The sequence below is a fragment of the Ranitomeya variabilis genome, chromosome 1 (genome assembly GCF_051348905.1).
Source record: "Ranitomeya variabilis isolate aRanVar5 chromosome 1, aRanVar5.hap1, whole genome shotgun sequence".
NCBI lineage: Eukaryota > Metazoa > Chordata > Amphibia > Anura > Dendrobatidae > Ranitomeya > Ranitomeya variabilis.
Genome location: NC_135232.1, coordinates 517,898,324 through 517,920,504, shown reverse-complemented (window position 1 = coordinate 517,920,504; position 22,181 = coordinate 517,898,324). Strand labels below are relative to the sequence as shown.

Below are 22,181 nucleotides of genomic sequence, written 5' to 3'. Positions count from 1 at the left end.
ATGTGGTTTATTACGCAATGTGTACCTGTGACTTAATCTACATTGGTCTCACTTCGTGTGAATTACGCATCAGGGTTAGAGAACATGTTAGGGACATCAGAGCAGCCAGGGATGTGCCTGACATTTCGACTCTTAAGACTATCCCGCGGCATTTTAAGGTACATCATAACTGCGATCCATGTGCGCTTAGTATTCGTGGTATCGACAGGGTTCGTCTGGGCATTAGGGGTGGTGATTATAAAAAAAACGCTAGCCCAGATGGAGTATGAGAAAAAAAGAGAAAAAGCAAGGCCAAATAGAACGGGGATCACCAGACTGCATGAATTAGTGCGATAAATACATCTTTATTATGGTGTAACACTGGACAAAAAAACACATTTTAAAAGCATCTAAAAACAATTTAGAAACAACAGTGCCTATAATAAGGCACTTCATCATACCCCTGATGAAGCCACGCTAGTGGCGACACGCGTCGGGTATTTGCTCATTCCTGTTGTGCCTATTCTTTATTATTGGGTTATTATACCCTCCGGCTCTTGAGCCTGTGGGGAGACTATGGGTGTTTATACTTTTGCACGTAGATGACTGGTCTATTTGGAGCGCAGTAGCTCGAGTGTGCATTGATGTGTGTATGTCTTTGAATACTGAACCACTTGGGTTTGTGTTACATGTTTGAGTGGTATTCAGTCATATATATTCACTGTTTGCTACACACTGTGGATTGATATTAGACCTCTTTTCTATTACCTATATAGTGCAGGTACCTTTTGCCTATGTATTTAAACAACTAAAATTTCTTTCTACCAGTGATTCTTATAGGCTTCATGTGATTTCTCTATATGGTACATGTATATTGTGGGACGTGTTTTATATATATGCTGTCCATATAGGATTCTGAGGATTTTCGTTGCTTTGCACACCCATATCCCTTTATTTCTCCCTTTGTTCATCCATAGGCACATGCCTTATTATAGGCACTGTTGTTTCTAAATTGTTTTTAGATGCTTTTAAAATGTGTTTTTTTGTCCAGTGTTACACCATAATAAAGATGTATTTATCGCACTAATTCATGCAGTCTGGTGATCCCCGTTCTATTTGGCCTTGCTTTTTCTCTTTTTTTCTCATATGCCGTCCTTTTAGGTCAAGGTTGGATCCCAGTTGTTTATTTACTCTATGGTGCCCCCGCATTATATTATCTCAGCCCAGATGGAGTGCCGCTGGATAGTCTCACTTGGAACTATGGCACCGCAGGGACTGAATGAGAAACTCTCTTTTGTTCCCTTCCTATAACTCTCTAAAAAATCCCCTTTGCATACCATGATGCGTGATTAGTTTGGTCCGGTTTAAACTCATCGCTATATTGTTTTCCCTATTTTTCCTTGTTTTTAATTGTTGCTGCTGTTTTTCTCTTTTTGTATTCTAATTTTTAATATTTTTATTTTCATATTTAGTGTTGATTCATTGCAAATACTTTACTGATGAAAACTATTTTTGGAGGGGACTGATATTGTCCAACTTAAACCTGGCACCACTTTGGGGACAAGCACCATATTGCACGGACAGCGACTTGGATGAAGTTTTTATAGGCTCAATATGAAGTAATGCTGCGCGCTTTTTACCTATGCGACAGTATTTATATATACAATGTACCAATACCTTATTGATGTCTGCTTGTATCCTATGCGATGCTTTGCTTATGGTGGGCTTTGTACTTTTGTTACATCTGCGGTTTGTATGTTTATCTTGCATGCCCACTTTCTAGCCCTTAAGTAAGATGGCGACCGCGGTGTGCGCATGCGCAGTGGACCCGGAATTAGCGCACGCCCCTGATGGCGCCTATTGGGTGAGGAGTGAGTCACTGACGTCAGGGGAGTGTTTTCTCTCCCGGACCCTCTCCTCCCCTGTGCTCACTGGATGTGACGTGTCTGCGATCCGGGATCCGCCTCCCATGCGCCCCGGTGAGCGGCGCCAATTGTTATCAGCTGTGCCGGGTATTTTAAAAGCTGTCCCCTCTGGTGGCAACCCATACAAGCCTCCCGAGGAAGCTAAAAAAGCGAAACGTGCGTTGGGGCTAACGGATCCAGCGGCATACTTAACCCATATGGGTAAGTACTATGTGTAGTGTTATCGTGTGGCACTATTGCTATGCACTTTTTGCTATGCACTTTCTGCACTTTATGATGTGATTTATTTTTTCACCGGTCCTAAGCTTTGAGACTGTATCTATATATGGGCAGTGCCGTAGTTCTCAATAGGGCAGGAGTCGGGCTATATATATGTGCCCGACAGGCCGGTGTAGTAGGTGCATTCCTATGCATAGCACCTCTTGTACACTACAGGGTGCTGATATGTTTACATGATACTGCTGCTTCCGTTTTTTCTGTGTCATCACCATTTGCCTGTCATTTTCATTGGATATTTTTGTGTATTTGTCTTTTTTATATAATAAAGATTATTATTGTTTGTTAGCTTGTGTATTTGATGAGTTATTATATAGGGGCGTCATACTCCATTTCTCTATAGGTTTGCATGACTATGGGAGTTGTCCTATTGGCCAGTTTTGAATCTGGCATCCGCACCCTGAGGAGGTGCTAGTGGGTGTTACAAATAATGTCGGTCTTTGTTCAATTATTTGTCAACGAAGTATCAAAGTATCACAGTTCTTCATTAGGACAAACTACAATGATCCAATGTAACATATGTTACATCTGCAGCATCCAGAGTTTGCTTAGATTGCTACAGTTTAACCATTTTAATGCCACTGTCAATTACTGACAGTGACATTTAAATGGCTCGATTGACTTCTATCACCCTATATGATGTAATTATTTGGTACTGATGGGTTGTCATGGCTATCTTCTTTGTACTCCTGTGAAGCCCAGCACATGGCTGGGCTTCCTAGAAGTGTGTCATTTTACAAATATATGCTGTAATACAGCTATATTGCGGTAAATAGAACAAGGGGTGAGACAACTGCTGGTTCAAACCACATAAGGAGACTTAAAAATAAAGTAAAAAAAATGTGGGGAAAACAAGTAATTTTGTTATTTTTCATGCAAGTACCAGATCTATTACCGTAGAGGAATACTTTACTATAGAAGAGCGTTTTTTTCAAATATAATATGTATTTCTTTTCTTAATTAATTTCTACTGACAATAAAGTATAGTGCGATGATCCTATCAAAAATAACGGTGTATTTGTGTAAACAAACCTTAAGTAAAATACATGGTTGTGTCTTACTTTAGAATGAGGTATTTTATTCACCACAGAAAACATAAAAATCGGATTTGTTTTGTGCCGTTTTAACATAAATTCCATAACATTCATTATATAGTATTATATAGTATGTACACATGTCCTTTTTGGTACTATATACAATATCAAAGCCTTCCACATGTGACTAAAACTACTTGTAGGTGAAAGTAATGTCTGACAATTATTCATAACCTAATCATTTATATTACAGATTCTATAAAATAATCTCTGGCATTAACACTCATAATATTGTGTACTAAAAACAAATTGTAGAGACACATGCAGCATGAGAGAAGTGGATAGCAGTTACTTATTGACACATCTGTGCCTGCACAACAACATACAAACCATGATGGTATAGAATGATATGGAACCAATAACAAAACTTTTAATACTTTCTAAGTGCTTATCCTAGAATTAACAATTATAGCTGTTGTATTGGTGTAAAGAAATTAAGAAAACAAATGGATTCATACTGCTCTTGTGCAGTCAGCAATAACAAAATAGTCACAAAAGCCAAACTGGATTTATTACTCTCAGTTTATCTGAACTAGATAATTAGATCAGGAAAGGTCAGTTTGCTATTTTTTATTCGATGTAACCATGCAATAAAAAAGATGTTGCAATGTTTAATAGGCTAGACACTGGTGTTAAGAAGATGTTCTTCAAACTATGGCTACCTTTAAAGCCATATATAAATATTTAAATATACATGGGTATGTAAAAAGCTAAAGTTTAATTAAACGTTGAAACCTTTGTTGCCCTGTTGATTGATAGGGGTCTGTGGGGCAGTCAGGACATCGTCGAGCACACATCAAAAGTGCAACAGAGGGGCTACAATATATCAAAAATATTTTCAAAGTTTTGCTACATTTTAAGAAAGCATAGAAATACATTGCTTTACTTTCATTACCCTGATCATGTATTATATAACATTTATAGCTGCATTAACAGTTCAGATGGTCGTCTTAACAGGTTAGATAAAGTCTTACAATATAATTCAGCAGGACTTTAGGTGTAATTGTGGACTACAATAAAGACAGTAAATCAAAATCAGAACACTATAAGTAATGTGATGCATTTGCTAAGTTACTGACTTTATTTTATGTAACATTTTATGTGCAAGTTGCTGTACACGTTTTCTGACTGATCTTTTTACACAATGATGAAATTCAAATAGAAATTAATTATAGACTTAATATACAGGAGATAAACACGTACTGCAAATTACAAACTTTCATCAGAATGTTTTGCTTTTAGTTCTCACAAAAAACATTATAAGGATGATAGACCACATATTGTTGGACAAATACTTCCATTTGCCCTTTACTTTTTCATTTCAGATGTATTAAAAGTGATCACAATGCTTCAAATGTTACCAAATAGATATGATCAAGTATTCAAAATTTATCTTCTCTGTTTCCTAAGATATGAATCAGCCTCTTTTTCTGCAAATCTTGTTCTGAGTGGTTCCCATGTCTTTTCCAAAATTATGCTAAGGCTTTTTCCCCATATTACTTTTCTCTTCTATATCTTGTAATGCATAAAGCATATTCCATCATTCGTTGTAAGCTTCAGAATCCCCAAACTGGCATACATGCATTAGGGAGACATACTAAATGTTCAAAAGCTGAAAAGCTTTAGTATGTTGATTGGCTGTCATTGGAAGGAAACCAATACTTCAACATTACGAAGGATACATGTAATTCATAGAATAAAATTGACATTACACTCAATTTCTGTACTGAGAAACATTTTTTTTATGCATATGGTCAAAAGTTCCTTGACAGTGAAAATTCAGACAGGGACCTTCAGTGGCAGTTTAAGGATGGTTAAAGAGGAACGTCAAGTCGGTCTTGTTTGCAAAGTTTCATTTAGTAGACAGATCTTCAGCCTGTGGAATGCTAGAATAAAATTCAATAATTGTTCTATTTGTATAAGTAGTAGTCTATATAAAATCAGGTCAGTAACATGCATGCACAAGTACAATATTCAAAATAATTGCCTAGTGTATTAAAACAAATCTGAAATACAATCCCTACCTTGTAGCTTCCACATTATCATCTTTTTCTTCTGACCTAAAATAGGAATAATTCTTAGAAATTCAGAAAATACTTCAAAGATGTTGATAAAATGAGTGTTTGCGTAGGTTTTATTTATGTTGTTGTCTGTTTAAGCTGCAAAATAAAGATTTGAATTCAGTGTTTCTGATTCTGTGATATATTCCATTTGTCAATATGTTCAGGATGTACATGATATTTGTGTTAAAAAAAAAATAGAACAGAGAATGAGAGGTTCCAGATCTGCGTTCTCAATGCAGAGATGACTGTATAGTCATGGTCAAAAGTTTTACATTGAAACACATTTTGATTTTCACAAAGTTTGCAGCTTTAGTGTACACTTTGCTCTTTCAGTATACAACTATATGCATTTCATAAGTTTACACTTTTATTAACAAATGCAAGTTTATGTAAAGTCTATATATTTACAGTGTTCTCCCTTTTTTCCAAGATTTCTGCCATTCGTCCTGCCATGCTGGATATCAGCTTCTGGAAACACATTCACAAAATTAATTCAAAGAATGTAATTGTACTGCAGAGGACCGGAGTAAAGTTATTTTCTCCAATCAAGCCCCTTCTTCAGACTATTTGGGACATCTGGAAGAATAGTTGTCCAGAGAAGAAAAGTTGAGAGCTACCATACATCGTGTGTTATGCCAACAGTAAAGCATACTGAGACTATTCATGTGTGAGGATACTTTTCAACCAAGGGAATGGGCTCACTCACAATATTGCCTAAGAACACTGCCATGAATAAAGAATGGGATCTAAATATCCTGCAAGAGCAACTTCTCCCACTGATCCAGAAGTAATTTGATGATGAACAATTCTGTTTCCTGCATTATGGAGCACCATGTCACATGGCAAAAGTGATAACTAAAGTGACTTTGTGGATAAAACATGAAAGTTTATGTCCATGGCCAGGAAATCCCCCAAATCGCAATCCCACTGAGAACCTGTGGTGTATCCTCAAAAAGTGGGTGGACAAACAAGCACAAAAATTTAGATAAACTCCAAGCACTGGTTAGATAATTGTTATAAGTCAGAATTTGGCCCAGAAGCTGATATCCAGCATGTCAAGACAAATTGCAGACGTCTTGAAAAATAAGGGACAACACTGAAAATTTGAGTCTTAAAACTCAACTCATAAACTTCATGCATCTGTCAAATAAGGCCACATACATACACTTAGTATTTGGTCAGTATTTTATCTCACTATTTGCATGCCAATATCAGGAGTGGGTGATACAGTTATATGAAAAAGTTTAGGCACCCCTATTAATCCTAAGCTTAATGTTTTATAAAAATTGTTTTTTTTTTTGCAACAGCTATTTCAGTTTCATATATCTAATAACTGTTGGACACAGTAATGTTTCTGCCTTGAAATGATGTTTATTGTACTAACAGAAAATGTGCAATCTGCACTCAAACTAAATTTGACAGGTGCATAAGTATGGGCACCCTTATCATTTTCTTGTTTTAAATACTCCTACCTACTTTTTACTGACTTACTAAAGCACTTTTTTTGGTTTTGTAACCTCATTGAGCTTTGAACTTCATAGCCAGGTGTATGCAATCATGAAAAAACCTACTTAAAGTGGCCACTTGCAAGTTGTTGTCCTGTTTGAATCTCCTCTGAAGAGTGGCATCATGGGCTCCTCAAAACAACTGTCAAATGATCTGAAGACAAAGATTATTCAACATAGTTGTTCAGGGGAAGGATACAAAAAGCTGTCTCAGAGATTTAACCTGTCAATTTCCACTGTGAGGAACATAGTAAGGAAATGGAAGAACACAGGTACAGTTCTTGTTAAGGCCAGAAGTGGCAGGCCAAGAAAAACATCAGAAAGGAAGAGAAGAAGATCAGTCAAGGACAATCCTCAGACCACCTCCACAGAGCTGCAGCATCAACTTGCTGCAGGTGGTGTCACTGTGCATCGGTCAACTATACAACGCACTTTGCACAAGGAGAAGCTGTATGGGAGAGTGATGGGAAAGAAGCCGTTTCTGCAAGCATGCCACAAACAGAGTTGGCAAAGGTATGCAAAAGCACATTTAGAGAAGCCAATTTCTTTTTGGAAGAAGGTCCTGTGGACTGATGAAACCAAGATTGAGTTTTTGGTCATACAAAAAGGCGTTATGCATGGCGGCAAAAAAACACAGCATTCCAAGAAAAACACTTGCTACCCACAGTAAAATTTGCTGGAGGTTCCATCATGCTTTGGGGCTGTGTGGCCAGTGCTGGCACCGGGAATCTTGTTAAAGTTGAGGGACGCATGGATTCCTCTCAGTATCAGCAGATTCTTGACAATAATGTTCATGAATCAGTGACAAAGTTGAAGTTACGCAGGGGATGGATCTTTCAGCAAGACAATGATCCAAAACACCGCTCCAAATCTACTCAGGCATTCATGCAGAGGAACAATTACACTGTTCTGGAATGGCCATCCCAGTCCCCAGACCTGAATATCATTGAACATCTGTGGGATCATTTGAAGAGGGCTGTCCATGCTCGGCGACCATCAAACTTAACTGAACTGGAATTGTTTTGTAAAGAGGAATGGTCAAAAATACCTTCATCCAGGATCCAGGAACTCACTAAAAGCTACAGGAAGCGACTAGAGGCTGTTATTTTTGCAAAAGGAGGATCTACTAAATATTAATGTCACTTTTTTGGTGAGGTGCCCATACTTATGCACCTGTCAAATTTTGTTTGAATGCAGATTGCACATTTTCTGTTAGCACAATAAACCTCATTTCAAGGCAGAAACATTACTGTGTCCAACAGTTATTAGATATATGAAACTGAAATAGCTGTTGCAAAAAAAACAATTTTTATAAAACATTAAACTTAAGATTAATAGGGGTGCCCAAACTTTATCATATAACTGTAAATACAGAAGTGGTGACGTGTTTCTATTATACTTTTCCTCTGATTGTTCCTCTCCTGGTTTTGGCTTACAAATACTGAGTTAAAAAAATTCACCAAATACCCAACATGTGCACGTGGCCTAAACGTAAAAACATCATGCAAATTCTGCACAGGGTATGTTCATTTATATGCAAAGCTATCCACATTCATTTCTCATTTAACTAATTGCGCAATATCATTTGAAACCTAAAGTTAATCAGACAACTAATTCAATTTTGTGCAGTTAAATCAAGTGACTTTTTATAGTGTTCTCCACAGATTTTACATATTTCCATGAGGTATATGCATTTCTACATAAAGCCTCATTTAGACGGTAGTGTTTTTTATCTTCGCAAAAAAAGGTATGTGTCTCATCAGTGTTTTAGATCAAAGTGTCAGTGATTTTCACTAATGGATAAATAAATAAATTTTAAAGCTTCTATACTTAATGTTAAATATGGACAGCACATGGATAGTACATGGATGCCATCTGTGTGCTGTACGTGTCCTTCACTAACACAGACTTGTAATAGGAGGTTTCATCTGTGCTGCTGAAAAATTGGACATGTCTCCATGAGTTTTTCACAGGCATATTGTCTGTGAAAAACACAGGTAGAACACGTACGTACAACACGGACGTCTGAATCAATGTCCAATTGTTTCTCCATCTTTCCAGCTTCGAATTCCCTAGTACAAAGATAAGATATAAAAGTACCCTTGTTCCTTTGTAGTGCAAATTCATGCAAATACCAATAACCAATAAATAAAATAAATAGGATTGGCCAATTATGTGTATGGTGATTTGTTCTAGGAGAAGCTTAACAAATGTCTTGTACACACGTGGTCAAAATTGTTGGTACCCCTCATTTAATGACAGAAAAACCCACAACGGTCACAGTAATAACTTGAATCTGACAAACGAAATAATAAATAAAAGATATATGACAATGAACAAATGAAAGTCAGACATTGCTTTTCAACCATGCTTCCACAGAATTAAAAAAAAAATAAAACTCATGAAATAGGCCTGGGCAGAAATGATGGTACCCCTGAAAAAATGTGACAAAAGGGACATGTTAAATCAAGGTGTGTCCACTAACTAGCATCACAGGTGTCTACAATCTTGTAATCAGTGAGTGGGCCTGTATATAGGGCTACAGATACTCACTGTCCTGGTGTGTATCACACTCCACATGGGACAGAGGAAGCGAAGGAAAGAATTGTTTCAGGAGATTATAAAGAAAATTATGGGCAAACATGTTAAAGGTAAAAGTTATAAGGCCATCTCCAAGCAGCTTGATGTTCCTGTGACTACAGTTGCACATATTATTCAGAAATTTAAGATCCATGGGACTGTACCTAACCTCCCTGGACGTGGCCGCAAGAGGAAAATTGATGACAAATCAAAGAGAGGGATAATATGAATGGACAAAAGAGCCCAGAAAAACTCCTAAACAGATTAAAGGTGAACTTCAAGCTTAAGGAACATCAGTGTCAGACTGCACCGTCCATTGTTGTCTGAGCCAAAGCGGACTTCATGGCAGACAACCAAGGAGGACACCATTGTTGAAAAAAAAATTATAAAAAGTCAGACTGGAATTTGCCAAACTTCATGATGACAAGCCACAAAACCTACAAGAAACAAAATGAGTAAAAAACCCTGCTGTAACTAAATAAGTAAAAAGCAAGTGCATTTAAATAACCCAGGGTTCTTAATAATATTGTTTTGATCAAAAATAGCATAAAAGCCATCCCACCGTCGTCAAGGTGACTGATTGGGACGGTCCTACGTTGTCTAATATTAAAAACCTTACCGTGTGTCAGAGTTGACCTCAGTGTGTGAATAATGGCAGACAACAGGACTGGATCCCAATCTATGGACATCAGTCTGGGGAAGCTTTTAAATGTAATTACCAGCTCAGAACAGGGAGGCCATGCCCAGGCTTGCACAAAATGCAAAAATACAAAGAAAAGCACAAAAATTGAGCTTGGATTAAGTTGATATACATGCAGCACATAAATGCATGTTCACATTGGCCATAAAGTGCACAAAACCTACAAGAAACAAAATGAGCAAAAAACCCTGCTGTAACTAAGTAAAAAGCAACTGCATTTAAATAACTCAGGGTTGGCAAAACTACATGTTGACAAGCCACAAAGCTTCTGGGAGAATGTACTATGGACAAATGAGACAAAAGTGGAACTTTTTGGCAAGGCACATCACCTCTATGTTCACAGATGGAAAAATGAAGCATATAAAGAAAAGAACACAGTCCCTACTTTGAAACATGGAGGAGGCTCTGTTATGTTCTGGGGCTGCTTTGCTGCATCTGGCACAGGGTGTCTAGAATCTGTGCAGAGTACAATGAAATCTCAAGACTATCAAGGGATTCTAGAGAGAAATGTGCTGCCCAGTGTTAGAAAGCTTGGTCTCAGTCGCAGGTCATGGGACTTGCAACAGGATAAGAGGAAAACATTGGACTATTCTGACGTGGCCTTCTATGAGCCCTGACCTAAATCCTATTGAGCATCTTTGAAAAGAGCTGAAACACGCCGTCTGGAAAAGGCAACCTTCAAACACGATACAACTGGAGCAGTTTGCTCTTGGGGAGTGGGCCGAAATACCTGTCACGAGGTGCAGAAGTCTCATTGACAGTTACAGGAATTGTTTGATTTCAGTGATTGCCTCAAAAGGTTGTGCAAGAAAATATTAAGCTAAGGGTACCATCATTTCTGTCCAGGCCTATTTCATGAATTTTATTTTTTTAACCACGTGATTATTTTTTACCACGTGTGTATGTCTTTTTACAGGGAGAGCATGCAGTTTAAAGTAAGAGAAATAATGATAAGGAAATGAGTGGGCTCAAAGCAATATGTGAGTACTATCATCAGATTGCTCCCTATTGATCTAATAACAGCAACCTGGTAGTACACTTAAAGAGGTTATACTTTTTCTTTTGCCTTTGGGGCTAAGCACTTATCGGCAGGTAGTTGCTAACTACCTGACTGTTCTTCCTTGTGACAATCTCTCCTGACTCAAAACAGCATGTTGATTGCCAGAGCAGAGTGGAAGAGATAGAACTGCTCTGTCAACATGATGTCACAGGAAGCAGGAAAATTGTCGGCAGGAATGGTCTGTGATCAATCCAAGAGATCTTTGCAGGACAGAACTGTCAGGTAGTTAACAGAGAAGAACAGTTCCTTCTCTTCTGCTTTGTCGACAGAGTGTCACTGACAACAAAATGTTGATTGACAGAGCAGAGTGAAAGAGAAAGCACTGCTCTGTCGACCTGACATCACAGGAAGCAGGAAATTAGTCAGCAGGAAAAGTCTGTGATCACTCTCAGAGATGTTTGCAGGGTAGAACAGACAGGTAGTTAACAAATATCTACTGATATATCCTTAGCCCCATTGGGGTAAAATATGTCCCTGATACCCCCTATAAAGACATTTATAAAAATAGCTGTCTTGTCGTAGAGTACCTGGCTTTCATCACTAAAGCCTCCACAACACTTCCCCACTTGCTTTGATTGAGTTTGCTATTTCTCAGTGATATTATCCTGATAGGCTTTGAACATCTTTGCCTGTGTTGTCAATCAACATGAGGGATTAGTGATGATCCTTTCCTTCCCTTTTACTTATTTTGTATCCTCTTAATAAATATGATTCCTTTCCCCTCTTTTCCTTCCACTGGTTCCCTTTCCTATATTTCTTTTTAAAAAAATCCAATAAAAATGATTGAAATACAATTTAGTAATGAAACCAAGGGCACTTTTCTAGGTTTGGAATTTATTCATGGAAACATTACTGCTTACCTTTCTCTCCTAGCTTTAATTCTTTCTTCATCAAACCTTCAACAAAAATACAGTATTTAGTGACTGTTCATTTATGAGTAATTCCATGATTTCTCATATTGTTCAATTATATACATTCCTCAGCATGCAGTTTGCGAGTATGGAAGAGCAAGCATTAAAATGTTTGAGTGCTCGTTGCTCGAACCAAGCATATCCTAATTAGAGATGAGTGGTGTTCGAGCCGAACTGTTCTCCAATTTCAAATTCGAGCTGTTTTGGGCAGTGTTCGAGTCGTTCGACTAACTCGAACAATTTGCTTAAAATTCGGTTGTTCGAGATTCTGTTGTTCGTTCACCAAAAGCCTAACTTGATTTTCACATTAAAACTGTTTATCAATGTTAATAGACTGTTTCAGTGTAAAGTGGGCGGGGGATAGATCTGTGCTGAAATAATGCTGATCTCCTTTTTTTTTTTTCTTTCCCGCATTTACAGTGGGGCGGTGCAGTCTCTCAGCCTATCACATGTCCTTGCCCTATAAGAACCAGCCATTTGCCCCGTCGCCATCATTTCCTCACTGCTGCAGCTTAGTGTTAGACGGCACCACTGCTGCTGTGGGCACTATACAGTCTAAGAGTGTTTTTTGCAAGCAAATTTTCTGTTAGATAGAGAGAGATAGGTTTACGGAGTCGGGACTAGTTGTAATATCAGCCCTTTTCAGGGTAGGTTACAGCAGTTCATAGCACTTATTGCCAGGCAGGTCTGTGCCAGTGCTGTGCAAGTGTTGGTCACAGCATTTGGTCTAATCTAGCTCAGCCAATCCTTTTGGGCCTAGGAGCAGTGTCTGCACATCAGCGGAGTAGCCTGCCTGTGAAGCTAGCTACACCGCCTGTGTATCTCAATTTTTACTGCATCTAACCCAGTAAATCGTTTTGGGCTTAGTAGCAGTGTCTGCACGTCAGCGGAGTAGCCCGCCTGTGAAGCTACACCGCCTGTGTATCTACATTTTTACTGCATCTAACCCAGTAAATTGTTTTGGGCCTAGGAGCAGTGTCTGCACGTCAGCGGAGTAGCCCACCTGTGAAGCTAGCTACACTGCCTGTGTATCTAAATTTTTACTGTATCTAACCCAGTAAATAGTTTTGGGCCTAGGAGCAGTGTCGGCACGTCAGCGGAGTAGCCTGCCTGTGAAGCTAACTACACCGCCTGTGTATCTAAATTTTTACTGCATCTAACCCAGTAAATCGTTTTGGGCCTAGGAGCAGTGTCGGCACGTCAGCGGAGTAGCCTGCCTGTGACGCTACACCGCCTGTGTATCTACATTTTTACTGCATCTAACCCAGTAAATAGTTTTGGGCCTAGGAGCAGTGTCTGCACATCAGCGGAGTATCCTGCCTGTGAAGCTACACCGCCTGTGTATCTAAATTTTTACTGCATCTAACCCAGTAAATCGTTTTGGGCTTAGTAGCAGAGTCTGCACGTCAGTGGAGTAGCCCGCCTGTGAAGCTAGCTACACCGCCTGTGTATCTAATTAATAATTTTTAACTGCATCTAGCCCAGGCAATACTTTGAGTCTAGTAGCAGTGTCTGCTACTCAGCAGAGTACCCCACCCATGAAGCAAGCTACACCGCCTGTTTATCTAATTACTAATTTTTAACTGCATCTAGCCCAGGAAATCCTTTTGGGCCTAGTAGTAGTTTCTGCTACTCAGCAGAGTAGCCCACCCATGAAGCAAGCTACACCGCTTGTTTATCTAATTACTAATTTTTAACTGCATCTAGCCCAGGAAATCCTTTTGGGCCTAGTAGCAGTTTCTGCTACTCAGCAGAGTACTCCACCGATGAAGCAAGCTACACCGCCTTCTTCCTTTCTCAATCTAACCCCTCGGCTCAGGGGTGTCCGCTCTCCCTCCAGCTCTCTCCTTCTCACAGGTGGACTACCACGTGTATTCACACTGTGGCGAATCTTTTGGGCCCAGGCATAAGAAGTCGTCGAGGTAATGGATAATATGTGCCCCCTTAGAAACGTCCATGACGACCCTTTCAAGGAAGCAACTAAACGCCTCAAATAGCAGAATATGGAGCACCCCATGGGCAAAAAGCGATCTATGTAGTATGCTCCTTCACAGAAGCAGCCCAATAGGCGGACACTATTCGGAGGCACAGGTAGTAACTGGAACGCCCCCTCAATGTCTGTTTTGGCCATTAGGGTGCCCGTTCCCAACTTCTTGACCCGCTTGATTGACCCGTCAAAGAAGGTACAGTATATAGTACTGTACTTGGTTCCGCGTCGATTTGTCGTTTACTGACCTGCCCCTTGGATATGACAAATGGTGGATTAGTCTGAATGTATTGGGTTCCTTTTTGGGCACGACTCCCAACGGGGATACCACTACATCTTCTAAGGAAAGTGTTCTGAATGGACCCGCCATTCTACTTAAAGATATTTATTTTTTACATTTTTTTGTCACGACGTCTGGGTGTTGGTAGGCTGATTTTAGATTTTTACTCCAGCGTTTCTTGATTTTAGAAGGGCATGACATGCTTGTATCTGTGTCTCCTCTTTCTTTTAATCCTCCACCTTTTTTATTTTTGCATGACTATATGTACTTTTCCATGTGTTTGTTGTGTCTTCTGAGCAGTTTTCAGCTTTTGGACACCTTTTAAGGTGTTTTCTATGTGTTTTCTATATGTTTGTATGTGTTTGTGTTTGCCTGCCATTGGTTTCAATGGGGTTCGACGGTGTTCGTCGAACACGCCCCAATTCGACGAACCAAACCGAACTCGAACACTAGGGGGGGTGGCTCAACACTAATCCTAATACTCGCATGCTTGTTTAACCCCTTTACCCAGGAGGATGGTTTGCACGTTAATGTCCAAGCCAATTTTTACAATTCTGACCACTGTTCTTTTATGAGGTAATAACTCTGGAACGCTTCAATGGATCCCGGTGATTCTGACAATGTTTTTTCACAACATATTGTACTTCATGTTAGTGGTAAAATTTCTTTGATATGCCTTGCGATTATTTGTGAAAAAAACGGAAATTTGGCAAAAATATTGAAAATTTAGCAATTTTCCAACTTTGAGTTTTCATGCCTTTAAATCACACAGATATGTCACACAAAATACTTAATAAGTAACATTTTCCACATGTCTACTTTACATCAGCAGGGTTAAAAGTTAAACAGCAATTTCGCATTCTTACACCATTTTTTAAGGGACCACCTCGCATTAGATATCAATTTGAGGGGTCTATATGATAGAAAATACCCCAAAGTGACACCATTCTAAAAACTGCACCCCTCAAGGTGCTCAAATCACATTCAAGATGTGTATTAACCCTTCAGGTACTTCACAGGAATTTTTAGAATGTTTAAAAAAAAATGAACATTTAACTTTTTTCACAAAAAATTTAATTCAGACCAAAAAATGTTTATTTTAACAAGGGCAACAGGAGAAATTGAACCCCAAAAGTTGTTGTGCAATTTGTCCTGAGTACGCTGATACCCAATATGTGCAGGTAAACTATTGTTTGGGCGCATGGCAGAGCTCTGAAAGAGAAGGAGCGCCATTTTACTTTTTCAATGCAAAATTGGCTGGAATTGAGCTCGGATGCCATGTCGCATTTGGAGAGCCCCTGATGTGCCTAAACAGTAAAAATCCCCCACAATAACACCATTTTGGAAACTAGACCCCCTAAGGAACTTATCTAGATGTGTGATGAGCACTTTGAACCCCAAGTGCTTCACAGAAGTTTATAACGTAGAGCCGTAAAAATAAAAAATCATATTTTTTTCCCAAAAATTATTTTTTCGCCCCCAATTTTTTTTTTCCAAGGGTAACAGAAGAAATTGGACCCCAAAAGTTATTGTGCAATTTGTCCTGAGTACGCGGATACCCCATATGTGGGGGTAAACCACTGAGCGCATGGCAGATCTCAGAAGGGAGGGAGCGCCAGATTTTACTGTTATGGTTTGCAGGTGCCATGAACCCACCATAAGTGACCCCATTTTATGAACTACTCCTCTCAATGAATTCATCTAGTGGTGCAGTGATCATATTGACACCATGAGTGTGTCACAGAATTTTATACTATTGGGCAGTGAGTAGTGTTGAGCGATACCGTCCGATACTTGAAAGTATCGGTATCGGAAAGTATCGGCCGATACCGGCAAAGTATCGGATCTAATCCGATACCGATACCCGATACCAATACAAGTCAATGGGACTCAAGTATCGGACGGTATCCCTGATGGTTCCCAGGGTCTGAAGGAGAGGAAACTCTCCTTCAGGCCCTGGGATCCATATTAATGTGTAAAAGAAAGAATTAAAATAAAAAATATTGCTATACTCACCTCTCCGACGCAGCCTGGACCTCACCGAGGGAACCGGCAGCGTTCTTTGCTTAAAATGCGCGCGTTTACTTCCTTCCGTGACGTCACGGCTTGTGATTGGTCGCGTGCCGCCCATGTGGCCGCGACGCGACCAATCACAGCAAGCCGTGACGTAATTTTCAGGTCCTGAATGCCTAATTCTAGGCATTCAGGATTTTAAAATTACGTTCCGGCTTGTGATTGGTCGCGTCGCCCATGTGACCGCGACGCGACCAATCACAAGCCGGAACGTAATTTTAAAATCCTGAATGCCTAGAATTAGGCATTCAGGACCTGAAAATTACGTCACGGCTTGCTGTGATTGGTCGCGTCGCGGCCACATGGGCGGCACGCGACCAATCACAAGCCGTGATGTCACGGAAGGAAGTAAACGCGCGCATTTTAAGCAAAGAACGCTGCCGGTTCCCTTGGTGAGGTCCAGGCTGCGTCGGAGAGGTGAGTATAGCAATATTTTTTATTTTAATTCTTTATTTTACACATTAATGTTGTTTCGATACCGATACCCGATACCACAAAAGTATCGGATCTCGGTATCGGAATTCCGATACCCGCAAGTATCGGCCGATACCCGATACTTGTGGTATAGGAATGCTCAACACTAGCAGTGAGGACAAAATAACTACATTTTTACCACCAAAATTTTGTTTTAGCCAAAGATTTTACATTTTCACACAGTAAGTGGGTAAAAATGGCAACAAAATTAGTCCCACAATTTCTACTGAACGTGGCAATACCCCATATGTGACTGTACAGTGCTACTTAGCCATGCAGAGAGACTCGGGAGTAACGGAACGCTTTTTGCCTATTCAAGTGAATGGATCTGTGCACGTCATTGTGTTTCCATGGACCGTATGTCCGTGAGCAAAACACGCTGACATGTCCATTTTTTAATGTCAGCACGGGCCATAAAATATCCCGCACACGTGCACACACATAACACACATGGATGTCATCCATGTAATATGCATCGGCACCAGGGAAGAAGCGTTAGCCTATGTGCACACGTTGCGGATTGTATGCGTTTTTGCCGCAGTTTTTCGCCGCGAAAATGCATACACAACACAGCCCATTGAATTCAATGGGATTCCACAATGCTGCGCTAATGCGTATTTTTCTGCGGCGGAATCACATCGCGGAAAAATACGCAGCATGCTCATTCTTTGTGCGGAATCACGGCGATTCCGCACACATAGGAATGCATTGATTCATTTACTTCCCGCATGGGGCTATGCCCACCATGCGCAAAGTAAGCGGATCATGTGCGGATGGTACCCGGATGTGGAGGAGAGGAGACTCTCCTCCAGGCCCTGGGTACCATATCCCTGTTAAAAAAAAGAATTAAAATAAGAAACAGTTATATACTCACCTTCCGGCGGCCCCCGGATCCAGCCCAGGCCTTAGCGATGCTCCCGAAAGCTCCCATTCCCAGTGATGCTTTGCAACAATGATCTGTGATGACGTAGCCGTCTCGTGTGATGCTACGTCATCTGGGGTCTTTGTTGCGAGGCATCACTGGGAACAGGAGCTCCTGGGAGCATCGTGAAGGCTGCTGGGGCCGCCGGGAGGTGAGAATATCATGATTTTTTATTTTTTAAATTATTTTTAACATTATATCTTTTTACTATTGAGGCTGCATAGGCAGAATCAATAGTAAAAGTTGGTCACTCTTGTCAAACACTATGTTTGACAAGTGTGACCAACCTCTCAATCAGTTTTCCAAGCGATGCTACAGATCGATTGGAAAACGCTAGCATTCTGCAAGCTAATTATACTTGCAAAATGCTAGTGTTTAGCGGGAAAACGCATGCCAATTCCGCATGCGTTTTACCCGCGGCAGGGAGTTGCGGAATTGCCATGGAAATTTCCGCTGCAATTCAGCAACGTGTGCACATAGCATTACAGTAAGCGCTGTTCACCGTTCCCGGGTGCTGATCACAGCTCTCCTCATTCTTCCCTGCTCTGCCAGCAATCGGCGCGAGCAGGGGAGAGTGATGAAAGTTACATTTAAGCAATGAAAGAGACAACAGGCGGTGGCTGATGGGACTATTACTCCCATCAGCCTACCGCTGCTGCTGATAATAACAGTGACAGCAAGAGTGGCGGATGGGAGTATTCATTTTCCGCTCCTGCACTGTAAATAAATACGATCATTAAAAAAAAACTGTGTGGGTTCCCCCTATTTTTGATAACCAGCCAGACAAAACTCACAGCTGGGGGCTGAAACCCTCAGCTGTCAGCTTCAGCAAGGTTGGATATCAAGAATAGAGGGGTCCCCATGTCATATTTTTTAAATATTTAAATAAATAATAATAAAAAGGCATGGGATCCACCCCATGTTTGACAACCAGCCTTGCTAAAGCTCACAGCTGGGAGCTGGTATTCTCAGGCTGGTAAGGGCGATGCATATTGATCTCCCAGCCTAAAAATAACAGCCCACAGGTGCCCAGAAAAGGCACATCTATGAGATGCACCAATTCTTGCGCTTTGCCCAGCTCTTCCCATTTGCCCTGCAGCGGTGGCAAGTGGGGTAATAGTTGTGGGGTTGATGTCACCTTTATATTGTCATGTGACATTAAGCCCACGGCTTAGTAATGGTGAAGCATCTATAAGACACCTATCCATTATTAATCCAATAGTTGTACGGTAAATAAAGACACAGCAAGAATAAAGTATTTTATTTGACATAATAAAAATAGAAAACTGTGTTTAATGTCTAATTTCAACGAAGCCCTCGATCTCCTGTAATAAAAGTAAATTAATAAAACAACAATATACCATACCTGTCCATCATTGTGTCCCACGCAGTAATACATGTCTGGGGGATAATTGGTTTTCAACCTGGATGGTGCCAAGATGCATTCGTCCCTGCTGAAAACCACTGGTGAATGAGTCATAGAGGTAACTTCGGGTCACTGAGCTCCTTTCCCAGCCGGGCTGAGCTGCGATGAGATCCGGTGAGATCCCCACTAGCACAGTGAGTGCTCACTGCTCACGGTGCTAGCCAGGATCTCACTGAAGTCACTGCAGCTCAGCCCGGATGGGAACAGAGCTCAGTGACCGGAGGTTACCTCTATCACGTCAGCCCCGGTGATCTCTTGAGATCTTGGTCCCGAGATCACCATCTGCGCATGCGATGTCCCCGGCGGTGGCTATATTCCCGGAGACCACTGCACATGGAACTATGGAAGTGCTGGGGCTCTGCACTTCCATGCCAAAGCCCCAGCACTTCCATAGTTACATGTGGTCGGCATAGCCCCGGGCAGCGCCGGACACTCATGCAACACCGTTGAGCACTGAAGACACCCGCAGCATCACTGGGCACCGGAGACACCCACAGCACCGCTGGGCACCGTAGACACCCGCAGCACCGCTGGGCATCGGAGACACCCGCAGCACTGCTGGGCACCGGAGACACCCGCAGCACCGCTGGGCACTGGAGACACCCGCAGCACAGCTGGGCACCGGAGACACCCGCAGCACTGCTGGGCACTGGAGACACCTGCAGCACCAGCCACAAACACGCATGTGATATGACATGAAGGACCTCATCATCCTTCATGTCATCATCCCACCTTTCCCGTCTGTCCGTCACTCTGCTGCCCTACTAATCGACTTCTGTCCTCGCTTCTCCTCCGCTAATCACTTCATTGTCTCCCAATTCCACAACGTATCCATTTCAAGCTACTAACACTGACCTACAAACCGTCCATAATCTGTCTTACCCATATATATCTGAACTAATATCCTGATATCTCCCACCATGTAATCTCTGGTCCTCCCAAGACCTCCTTCTGTCCTCCACAATCATGTTCCTCATTTAATCGTCTGCAAGACTTGTCCCCAGTATCCCCCATCCTGTAGAATTCTGTGGACGAACACTTCCAATTATTCCCTACATTCAAAACTTTCAACTGTAACTTGAAAACCCATGTATTCAGAACAGCGTACAGCCTACAATGACCTAGCTGCCCCCTCACCAACACCAGAGCTGCTGCAACCCCAAAACATACTGTCTCCTTCCCCATTATCCTGGAGAATGTAAGGCCGCAGGGGTAGGAGCCTCTCCCCTCTGTACCTGTCTGTCACTATTAGTTTATTATATTTGTGTTTTGTATGTGACCCATTCTCATGAACAGCACAGTGGATCAATGGTGGTTTTTTTTATTTATTTATTTATTTTTTTATAAATAATAGTAACTATCCCCTGCATTATGTTATGTTCCACCCAGCCCTCACCCCTGCCCTTCTTGCAGGTCTACACACAGTAAAAAGCTGCAGCAGTTGGCACCTGTGTTTCATCATCTTCATCATCATCATCAGAGATGTGCTGTGGCAGTACACTGACCGTTTGCACTACCCCTCCAATGTACTCATCCTCAAACAGAACAAGTGGTTGAGCATCAGTGCACTCAATCTGAAAAAGCTAGGTAGATGGCCCACGAAACCACAGCCAGCAGAGTTATCAAAAAGCAGAAGTGACTTCTGCATGACTTGGGGCTCAGACAGCTTGCCTGATTTGTAAGGAGGTGAGGTGGAAGACAGGTGCCCATGAACTCCAGGTGCAAAATCTGCACTTTCAGCAGGGGACCAGGTGGAAGACAAAGCAAAGGAGCTCTCAACCCTCCAATCTAAAACCACCTCTACTTGTTATTGGCCTAATACATTCATCCAGCAGTACTCGGGCCTATGAAATTACAAAGAACGTCCTGTCGTCTGCTTGCACCAGAGGAAGGTATTTCATTTGGCAGCATAGCAGTCACAGATCAACCACGTTCTCTCTCTCCCTGCAGTAGCTACATCACCACCTGCAGAAACATTGCCACGTCCCCTATTTGATGCTCTTCTCATTTTTTTCACCCAAAAAAAGCTTAGCGAATGACACGGGCTGTATACAGAGAAAGAATGGCCAGCAGATTATTACAATGCCTGTTTCTAAAGTACCCCTAAAAAAAAGCAATGAAAACAAAACACAAAAACAGTGTTGGCTACATTATCCTCCTATGCCTCTTCCACCTACACGGCCATCTCCACCTCCTCCTAAACCTCCTCCTGCACTTGGACCTCCACCTCTTGGCTCAAGATTATAATTTTTTCTTTTTTATTTATTCTATGTTATCTTAATTATTTTCCTTATCCAGTTTTGTGTACATGGCAATTGTCCTGCTCTTACCCCCATTTAGCTTCCTTTTGCAGCCTCCTAGCCATTACTATGGCAATTTTGCAGCCATTTTAAAGCACCAAATTTCAGGTCTCTATTGGCTTCTATTGGGTTCAGGGTCAAGATCGTGATCATGGTCGGATATTGAACTGAACTTTGAACTGCAGTACGGCTGAACGCGAATATTCACGGGTCTGTTCATCCCTAATTAAAACCTGTGTTTAAATACTTTTGTAATTTGATTTGTGTCTGATGCATCAGCACTAAATAGTCTAAGTTGGCGAAATGAAGTGAGAAAAATATAGACATAAATTAAATATATGGAATAAAATATTGGCATGTATGCACCCCTTTATTGATGAAGCCCCTAAAAATTTGTGATACAAGCAATTACCTTCATAAGTCACATGCTTAGTGAAAACGAGTCCACCTGTGTGCAATCTATGTGTCACATGGTCTGTCTGTATATACATAGCTTTTCTGAAAGGCCAGAGGCTGCAACACCATTCAGCAAGAGGCTCAACTAACCAAACAACACAATGAAGACCAAGGAGATCTCCAAACAAGTCAGGGACAAAGTTGTTGAGAAGTACAAGTCAGGGTTGGGT

General features: G+C 41.0%; 1 protein-coding gene across 2 annotated transcripts in view; it reads right to left on the bottom strand.

Annotated features, from left to right (window-relative positions):
- Positions 1 to 3,237: 3,237 nt before the first annotated feature.
- Positions 3,238 to 22,181, bottom strand: part of ATCAY (ATCAY kinesin light chain interacting caytaxin) — a 336,717-nt gene continuing 317,773 nt past the window's right edge. For both annotated transcript variants that reach the window (XM_077253872.1, XM_077253882.1), the window contains 3 exons: positions 12,043 to 12,078; positions 5,299 to 5,334; positions 3,238 to 5,160 (listed from right to left, as the gene is read on the bottom strand). In XM_077253872.1, the coding sequence (XP_077109987.1) occupies positions 5,127 to 5,160; positions 5,299 to 5,334; positions 12,043 to 12,078 (106 nt within the window). In that variant the 3' untranslated portion in view covers positions 3,238 to 5,126. The remainder of the gene's footprint in view (positions 5,161 to 5,298; positions 5,335 to 12,042; positions 12,079 to 22,181) is intronic.